The sequence below is a fragment of the Coenobita brevimanus genome, chromosome 32, assembly GCF_032717465.1.
Source record: "Coenobita brevimanus isolate Jiangsu-jjx chromosome 32, ASM3271746v2, whole genome shotgun sequence".
Lineage (NCBI taxonomy): Eukaryota > Metazoa > Arthropoda > Malacostraca > Decapoda > Coenobitidae > Coenobita > Coenobita brevimanus.
The window spans coordinates 635,001-645,000 of record NC_136985.1 but is presented as its reverse complement, the minus strand read 5'-3'; the positions used below and the strand labels follow the sequence as shown (position 1 = coordinate 645,000).

The window sequence follows — 10,000 nt, the reverse complement described above, 5'->3', positions numbered from 1 at the left end:
ATAATAATAATAATAATATCTCACTACACCACAAGATAAATATAATAAATTCACTAATATATCAAGCAGCAATTACAGCCAGCTCAAAAGTAAGGAATATAATTACAAAAAATATACCTGGGATGAGGACTCCATAGGTGGGCTCCTGGGAGAGAGAGAAAGTGTGAAAATTAAAGATGGTAGACAGACAAACACAATAAATGCAGTGTTGTGATGAGGAGGGGTAGACTGAGATGGTTTGTGATGAGGAGGGGTAGACTGAGATGGTTTGTGATGAGGAGGGGTAGACTGAGATGGTTTGTGATGAGGAGGGGTAGACTGAGATGGTTTGTGATGAGAAGGGGTAGACTGAGATGGTTTGTGATGAGGAGGGGTAGACTGAGATGGTTTGTGATGAGGAGGGGTAGATTGAGATGGTTTGTGATGAGAAGGGGTAGACTGAGATGGTTTGTGATGAGAAGGGGTAGACTGAGATGGTTTGTGATGAGGAGGGGTAGATTGAGATGGTTTGTGATGAGGAGGGGTAGACTGAGTGATGAGGAGGGGTAGACTGAGATGGTTTGTGATGAGGAGGGGTAGACTGAGATGGTTTGTGATGAGGAGGGGTAGACTGAGGAAGAATATCTATTATTCTATCTATTACGTCTATTTCTCGCTCCACATACCTCTTCTTAAACGTAAACATATTTTTTAACGAGGCCTTTAGTGATGGCTTCTTTCTGCCTGGCGGGTCACTAACTGGAGATGTCCGTGGCCAGGGGTGGGGCCCCCCCGAGACCCCCCCCTCCTCGCTACGCCCCGGGGAGAGAGCTGGGGGGGCGGGGGGAGCGAGAGACGGCTCACTTGCGGTCAGGTCACCCCAGTGCGCGCCTCTCACCCCAGATTGTGTGTTTGGGGTTAATCCGGTGAGTGGACGGCGCGAGGCCACACTCTCGCTCCTTGACCTGACCCTCGGGGGGCTGGTGGCCTCGTGCGACCCGCTAGAGGAGCTGGGTGACCCCCGGGGCAGCGACGATGACCTGGTATCGTGCTGGGTCAAGAAATACATAAATAAACAGGAAAAAATAATGATAAAAATAATGATAGATAAAGATAGATACACAGATAGATAAATGCAGATAAGTAGATAGATAAACTGATAGATAAATAGATAAAAAATGCTTATATGTCAACAGGGTGGAGTTATTTGGATTATATTATTATTATTATTATATTTCAATTTCTCATCATTATTATTATTATTATTATTATTATTATCATCATCATTATTATTATTACTATTATCATTATTATTATTCTTATTATTATTATCATTATTATTATTATTATTATTATTATTATTATTATCATATTTCAACTTATCATCATTATTATTATTATTATCATCATTATTATCATTATTACTATTACTATCATTATTATTATTATTATCATCATATTTCTACTCCTCATTATCATCATCATCATTATTATTATAATTATTGTGATTATTATTATTATCATCATCACATTCCTCCTCCTCCTCCTCCTCCTCCTCATCATCATCATCCTCTTCCTCCTCTCCTCCTCCTCCACCTCCTCCTCCAAACCCAAAACTCAAGGTCGACGCTCAAGTATTACCCCACTAACACTTCGAGGGTGACGTGAGGGTGGGGGGGCGGCGCAGGAGTGGGACCTCTGTGGGCTGGACCCCCCTTCTATGCCCACAGCAGACCGGGCGGGGCTGGTGGGCGGGCTGAGGGGCGGGCTGGAGCTGGCAGGGGACGAGAGAGAGCGACGAGGCAGCCGGCTTGGTCTGGGGGCGATAGATAGATAAAAAACTTAATATCTGAGGGTTGGAGGGCAATAGATAGATAGATAGATAGATAAACTTAATATCTGGGGGGGTGGAAGGCTACAGACAGATAGATAGATAGACAGACAGATAAAAAACTTAATATCTGTGGGTTGGAAGGCAATAGATAGACAGACATAGATAGATAGATAGACAGATAGATAAAAAAATAAAACATTTAAAAGGGCCTAAATCCACTCAACCACCAGGCTCCCTTGTTTTAAAATTTGTATCTATTTTGAATCTATTTTTTATGCTAGAGTCTATGTTGTATGCTTAAAATGTGAGCTATATTTCTGAGAGAGAGAGAGGCATTAGTGGTTTGGCCATGTGGAGGGGATGGAGGGTGAAAGACTAACGAGGAGAGTGTATGTGAGTGAGGTGGAAGGGGAGTAGAGGGAGGGGGAGGCCAGGGATGAGATGGAGGGATGGAGTGGAGAGGTATATGAGAGACTGACGAGGAGAGTGTATGTGAGTGAGGTGGAAGGGGAGTAGAGGGAGGGGGAGGCCAAGGATGAGATGGAGGGATGGGGTGGAGAGGTATATGAGAGACTGACGAGGAGAGTGTATGTGAGTGAGGTGGAGGGGGGAAGAGGGAGGGGGAGGCCAAGGATGAGATGGAGGGATGGGGTGGAGAGGTATATGAGAGACTGATGAGGAGAGTGTATGTGAGTGAGGTGGAAGGGGAGTAGAGGGAGGGGGAGGCCTAGGATGAGATGGAGGGATGGGGTGGAGAGGTATATGAGAGACTGATGAGGAGAGTGTATGTGAGTGAGGTGGAGGGGGGGAGAGGGAGGGGGGGGCCAAGGATGAGATGGAGGGATGGGGTGGAGAGGTATATGAGAGAGGGGGGTGTGAGTTGGGAGCAGGGCAGTGAAATGGCGGGGGACAGGGCGACGTGGAGGCGATTTGTTTGTGGCCACCCCGAATGGGATTGAGGCGTCTGGCAATAGATAGATACTTACATGAAAAAAGACAAAAATATTCAGCAAAATCTTAATATAAATTCAACCTAACTTTCACTAACTAAAGCACCTGTGTAAACGAGTAATTAGTTTGAAAATGTCAGTGATTAATAATGTTAAAAAAAAACTCAGGGATTAGTTTGCCAAATAAAGCCATTATCCAGTAAATATTTCACGTAAACTGATGTATAATTTCATATTCGAAAGTGCAGATAAAATATATGACTTGGAACGAAACATAACAGGGATTAGTTTGCCAAATTACACGTCAACTGATGTCTATCTATCTATCTATTGCCAGACGCCTCAATCCCGTTTGGGGTGGCCACAAACAAATCGCCTCCAAGTCGCCCTGTCCCCCGCCATTTCACTGCCCTGCTTCCAACTCACACCCCCCTCTCTCATATACCTCTCCACCCCATCCCTCCATCTCATCCTTGGCCTCCCCCTCCCTCTTCCCCCCTCCACCTCACTCACATACACTCTCTTCGTCAGTCTCTCACCCTCCATCCTCTCCACATGGCCAAACCACCTCAGTGTGTATAATTTCATATTCAAATGTGTTGATGAAATATATGACATGGAAGGTAATATAACACTTTTCCAACCCTTCTCCATCACCACGGAACACACTGACGCAATTCTTCTCCAATTAGGCAACACTAGAGTTCGTTACAGGGCGCTTATGCAAGGAATTTCAAATGCCGGTGATGGGATGATTGCAACTGACTTACTTTCAGTTCATGAGCCACGTCAGGAAGTCAAGGAAGAGAGAGAGGCAGGGAGAGAGAGAGAGAGAGAGAGAGAGAGGGAGAGAGAGAGAGAAATTATACACAATCCATACATACAAATACCATACGAGAAAGAGAGAGAGAGAGAGGAATTGGAGAGTAGAAGAGAGGTAAAGTGTGTGTGTGTGTGTGTGTGTGTGTGTGTGTGTGTGTGTGTGTGTGTGTGTGTGTGTGTGTGTGTGTGTGAGAGAGAGAGAGAGAGAGAGAACCCTACCTGTATCCATCCGCTGACAGGACAGATGGTGTGGGTGGGTGTGGGTGCAGGGGGGGGTGTAGGGGAGCCAGCTGGGAGTGCACCAGCTGGAACGAGTGCTCCATGGAGTCGTTCAGGCGGCTCAAGAAGGACCTCAGCCTCTCGAGGGTGACGTGGAGGTGCTGGTGGTCAGGGTGGAGTGGAGGAGTAGCCTTGAGTAACTGCTTGAGGAGTAAGATGTACCGTGGCACTCGCTGGACAGGAGTAAGCAAAAAGGCACCCAAGTCGAGGCCGGCACACGAGGGCTGCTCCAAGCATCCCTGTTAGGAGAGGAACCCATTAGTGACCTTAAGTAACCCCTAACACCTTTTCTTAAGTGATTTATTTAGCTATAACACCATTTCCTAACTGATTTATTTCTCTTATCACTTCCTACACACACTGAGGGCTGTTCCAAGCATCCCTGTTTAGAGAGGAACCCTCTAGTGACCTCAACACCTTCTCTTAAGTGATTTATCTAGCCCTTACACCTTTTCGTAAGTGATTTCTTTGGATTACTTATTACTGAGATTGAGAGATACACTCCAAGGTCAAGGCCGGCACACAAGGGCTGCTCCAAGCATCCCTGTTAGGAGAAGAACCCTCAAGTGACCTTAATGCCTTCTCTTAAGTGATTTATCTAGCCCTTACACCTTTTCGTAAGTGATTTATTTGGATTACTTATTACTGAGATTGAGAGAGATGCTCCAAGGTCAAGGCCGGCACACGAGGGCTGTTCCAAGCATCCCTGTTAGGAGAGGAACCCGTCAGTGACCTTAAGTAACCCTTAACACCTTTTCTTAAGTGATTTATTTAGTCCGAACACCATTTCTAAGTGATTTATTTCTCTTATCACTTCCTACACACACTGAGGGCAGTTCCAAGCATCCCTGTTAGGAGAGGAATCCGTCAGTGACCTTAAGTAACCCCTAACACCTTTTCTTTAGTGATTTATTTAGTTCGAACACCACTTCTAAGTGATTTATTTCTCTTATTACTTCCTACACACACTGAGGGCTGTTCCAAGCATCCCTGTTAAGAGAGGAACCCGTTAGTGACCTTAAGTAACCCCTAACACCTTTTCCTTAGTGATTTATTTAGTCCGAACACCATTTCTAAGTGATTTATTTCTATTATCACTTCCTACACACACTGAGGGCTGTTCCAAGCATCCCTGTTAGGAGAGGAACCCGTTAGGAACCTTAAGTAACCCCTAACACCTTTTCTTAAGTGATTTATTTAGCTATAACACCATTTCCTAACTGATCTATTTCTCTTATTACTTCCTACACACACTGAGGGCAGTTCCAAGCATCCCTGTTAGGAGAGGAACCCGTTAGTGACCTTAACACATTCTCCTATGTGATTTATCTGCCCTAACACCTCTTACGAAGGGATTTATTCAGCACTAACACCATTTCCTAACTGACTTATTTCTCTTATTACTTCTTACACACACCCAAGTCGAGGCCGGGACACGAGGGCTGCTCCAAGCATCCCTGTTAGGAGAAGAACCCTTTAGTGACCTTAACGCCTTCTCTTAAGTGATTTATTTGACTTTAACACCTTTTCCTAAATGATCCGTCGTCCCTAAGGGTGCGAAAGGAGGTCCAGATGATGATGATGATGAACAAGTATAATCAAGCATTATGTATTATGTATCTGCCCCTAACACCTTTCCCTAGGCGATTTATTTCCCATAATACTTCTTACATGCCTCTATACCGTAAATCAGGTTCTGTACACTGCTTGATCTCTGGCAGCCTCCCTAACCTTTTATAAACTTGGTAGCCTAATACTATCCACACCACTTGATCTCCAGCTAATACTCTCTACCCTGCTCAATCTCTAGCAGCCTCATTCACTCTTCATACTTCTCTTATTATTATTTACCTATAGTAGTTTTTTCACTGCTTGATCTCTAGCACCCTCACTCACCTTTAAACTTGGTTACCTAATTATTCTCTACACTGCTCGATCTCTGGCAGCCACACTTTTATAAATTAATGGCTGTTCTGTTCTCTGCTCGATCTCTGGCAGCCTCACTCACTCTCCATACTGCTCTAAATAACGTAAACATTTTATTATTATTACCTTTCTACATCTTTTTTTTGCTGCTTGATCTCTAGCAGCCTCTCATCTTTATAAACTATTGGTGACTCTCTACACAGCTCTAAATAACCTATGCAATTTTTATTTTCATTATTTTTAACATAATTCTCGCTACACTGCTCAATCTCTGGCAGCACTCATCTTGATAAACTACTTGCATAATACTCCACTCTGCTCAATCTCTGGCAGCTTCACCCACTCTCCATACTGCTCTACCCATGCAATTTTTATTATTATTTTTAACTGATTCATTTTCTACTGCTCAATCTCTGGCAGCACTCACCTTGATAAACTACCTACTTAATACTCCACTCTGCATTTTTCTATCATTTTTTTACTGGTTCAATTTCTGCTGCTCAATCTCTGGCAGCACTCACCTTGATAAACTACCTACTTAATACTCCACTCTGCATTTTTCTATCATTTTTTTACTGGTTCAATTTCTGCTGCTCGATCTCTGGCAGCACTCACCTTGATAAACTTGGTGAAGGGCTGTGAGGCGCGGCACAGCTTGTGAAACGTCTTGAGCACTTCGGGGAACTCATTGACATACGCCGTGTAGAGGCGAAGGACGTCCGTGTGTTTGGGGTCGGTGAAACGCGCTAAGACGTCCCCCACCATCGGCTGCCACTTCCACGAGGCTAAACGCTCCCGCAGCTGGTGCTGGAGAAGGCAGTGCTTGTCGTACAGCTGGTACACCTCCTCAGGAAACAGGGTGCTGAGGGAGAGAGAGAGAGGAAGTTAAGTTACCTGTGAGAATGTGTTAAGAAAGGTTAAGTAGCAGGCTGAAGTTAAGTTACCTGTGAGAATGTGTTAAGAAAGGTTAAGTAGCAGGTTGCAGTTAAGTTACCTGTAAGAATGTGTTAAGAAAAGTTAAGTAGCAGGCTGAAGTTAAGTTACCTGTGAGAATGTGTTAAGAAAGGTTAAGTAGCAGGTTGAAGTTAAGTTACCTGTGAGAATGTGTTAAGAAAGGTTAAGTAGCAAGCTGATGTTAAGTTACCTGTGAGAATGTGTTAAGAAAGATTAAGTAGCAAGCTGATGTTAAGTTACCTGTGAGAATGTGTTAAGAAAGGTTAAGTAGCAGGCTGAAGTTAAGTTACCTGTGAGAATGTGTTAAGAAAGGTTAGGAATAAGGTAAATAAGGCTAAGTAGCAGGATGAAGGGTGCTGAGGGAAAGACAGGGAAATTGGGATAAGTTGCTTCTTGGAATATCATAAGCTCCTCAGGTACACCTATGAATCTGCAGGTGTGGTCTGGGTTTGACTGGGGAAAAAAATAATTAATATATAATAAACATTAGCATTCTTTTTTCATAGTTAGGTGTGGTGTGGTGAGCTGAGGTGTGGTGTGGTGTGGTGTGGTGTGGTGTGGTGTGGTGTGGGATGTTGCATCTTGGAATATGTGAAGGTTAAGTAGCAAGTTGAAATACGTTAAGGTGCACATACACACACACACACACACACTTTGTAACTCCCTCTCTCTCTCTCTCTCTCTCACTTTATATCCTTCCGAGAGAGAGAAAAATTCCAAATTTCTTTAGAGCAAAACTATCTCTCTCTCTCCCTTTCTCTCTCTTCCTCCTCCTCCTCTCTCACACTCTCTCCCTCTCTCACTTTCTCTCTCTCTTACTTTATATCCTTGTGAGAGAGAAAGACATCTTGAATAATCTCTCTCCCTTTCTCTCTTCCTTCCTCCTTTCTCTCCCTCTCTCACTCCCTCTCTCTCTCTCTCACTCTCTTTATATCCTTGTGAGAGAGAGAATTCTAAACTTCAATGCAAAACTCTCTCTCTCCCTTTCTCTCTCTCTCTCTCTCTCACTCACTCTACTCCCTCTCTCTCTCTCTCTCTCTACTCTCACTTCATATCCTTGTGAGAGAGAATTCCTGCTCTCTTTAACGACTCTGCAAACACATCTTAAATACTCTCTCTCTCTCACTCATTCAACTCTTTCTCTCTCTCTACTCTCTCACTTCCTCACTTTATATCCTTGTGAGAGAGAATGCCAGCTCTCTTTAACTGCTCCGCGAACACATCTAAAATACTCTCTCTCTCTCTTCCTCTCTGTCTGTCTGTCTCTCTCACTCTCTCTACTCCCTCTCTCTCTCTCTACTCTCTCACTTCCTCACTTTATATCCTTGTGAGAGAGAATGCCAGCTCTCTTTAACAGCTCTGCAAACACATCTTAAATACTCTCTCTCTCTCTTCCTCTCTCTCTGTCTGTCTCTCTACTCCCTCTCTCTCTTTCTCTCTCTACTCTCTCACTTCCTCACTTTATATCCTTGTGAGAGAGAATGCCAGCTCTCTTTAACAGCTCTGCAAACACATCTTAAATACTCTCTCTCTCTCTCTTCCTCTCTCTCTCTCTGTCTCTCTCACTCACTCTACTCCCTCTCTCTCTCTCTCTTTCTCTCTCTACTCTCTCTCTTCCTCACTTTATATCCTTGTGAGAGAGAATACCCGCTCTCTTTAACAACTCTGCAAACACATCTTAAATACTCTCTCTCTCTCACTCACTCTACTCCCTCTCTCTCTCTCTTTCTCTCTTCCTCACTTTATATCCTTGTGAGAGAGAATACCCGCTCTCTTTAACAGCTCTGCAAACACATCTTAAATACTCTCTCTCTCTCTTCCTCTCTCTCTCTCTGTCTCTCTCACTCACTCTACTCCCTCTCTCTCTCTACTCCCTCTCTCTCTCACTCACTCTACTCCCTCTCTCTCACTCTCTCACTTCCTCACTTTATATCCTTGTGAGAGAGAATGCCAGCTCTCTTTAACAGCTCTGCAAACACATCTTAAATACTCTCTCTCTCTCTCTTCCTCTCTCTCTCTCTGTCTCTCTCACTCACTCTACTCCCTCTCTCTCTCTACTCTCTCACTTCCTCACTTTATATCCTTGTGAGAGAGAATACCCGCTCTCTTTAACGGCTCCGCGAACACATCTTAAATACTCTCTCTCTCCCTTCCTCTCTGTCTGTCTGTCTCTCTCACTCTCTCTACTCCCTCTCTCTCTCTGTCTCTCTCACTCTCTCTACTCCCTCTCTCTCTCTCTCTCCCTCTCTCTCTACTCTCTCACTTCCTCACTTTATATCCTTGTGAGAGAGAATACCCGCTCTCTTTAACGGCTCCGCGAACACATCCTGAATAATCCACAGTGTCTTGCAATAAATCTTCTCCGTGTCAAATAACTCTTTCGCCACCCTGTATCGCTGCACCTCTCGCTCCCTCTGCCCGCTCTCTCTCCATCCCTCTCTCTCCCTCAGCATGACGGTGAAGGGATCCGAACCGCTGTCTACGCTCTCTCCTCCTGTCGGATTGAATTTGGTTTAACGCTGGGTGGTAACCATAGCGGTTATTTTTTTTTTTTGGTTGTCACTGTTGTTTTTATTATTATTATTATTATTATTATTATTATTATTTTTGTCATTATTTTTATCATTATTATTATTATTATTATTATTATTATCATCAACATTACTACTACTACTACTACCATCTCAACTACCACCACTACCACAACTACCACCACCACTACCACAACTACCACCACCACCACCACAACTACCTACCATGCTCATATCTCATCTTCTCAGAGCACTCCGGCTCTGAGCGCGTGTGTGTACGTTCATGTGTACGTGATGGGCGGCCGTGTGCATGCGTGTGCGTGTGGTAGGGGGTGGGCGTGTGTACTGTGCGCAAGTTGATGTGTGCGCATTGCTGACTGAGCGAGTTACTGAGCGAGAGGGTCTTATTGGCCGCCAGAGTGAGCGAGGAATCGGAATCGTAGAGCAAGCCAATCTCGCCCCCTTCCTCGCCACATCCTCGGCCACCACCTCCCTGGGTCATCTGGCTGCCCTCCCCTCCACCCACATCCACACCTGTAAATAACCAGGACATTAAAGAGAGAGAGAGAAAGAAAGAGAGAGAGAGAGAGAAATAGCTCACTCACTCTCTCTTTCAGTCACTCAAATCATCTCCTTTCCTCTCCCTCTACGCTGCTCAATCTCTGGCAGCCTCCCTATTCAGTGCCTTATCCCTGAGAGAGAGAGAGAGAGAGAAATCACCCACT

General features: G+C 44.5%; 1 protein-coding gene across 1 annotated transcript in view; it reads right to left on the bottom strand.

The window, feature by feature from the left end:
• The window catches only part of LOC145395630 (uncharacterized), a 44,589-nt gene that overhangs the window by 3,772 nt on the left and 30,817 nt on the right, over positions 1 to 10,000 (bottom strand). Inside the window, exons 8-13 of the mRNA XM_080269198.1 lie at positions 9,494 to 9,764; positions 9,016 to 9,219; positions 6,406 to 6,652; positions 3,805 to 4,103; positions 1,630 to 1,795; positions 666 to 1,030 (exon numbers count right to left, since the gene is read on the bottom strand). Coding sequence (XP_080125324.1) covers positions 666 to 1,030; positions 1,630 to 1,795; positions 3,805 to 4,103; positions 6,406 to 6,652; positions 9,016 to 9,219; positions 9,494 to 9,764 — 1,552 coding nt within the window. The remainder of the gene's footprint in view (positions 1 to 665; positions 1,031 to 1,629; positions 1,796 to 3,804; positions 4,104 to 6,405; positions 6,653 to 9,015; positions 9,220 to 9,493; positions 9,765 to 10,000) is intronic.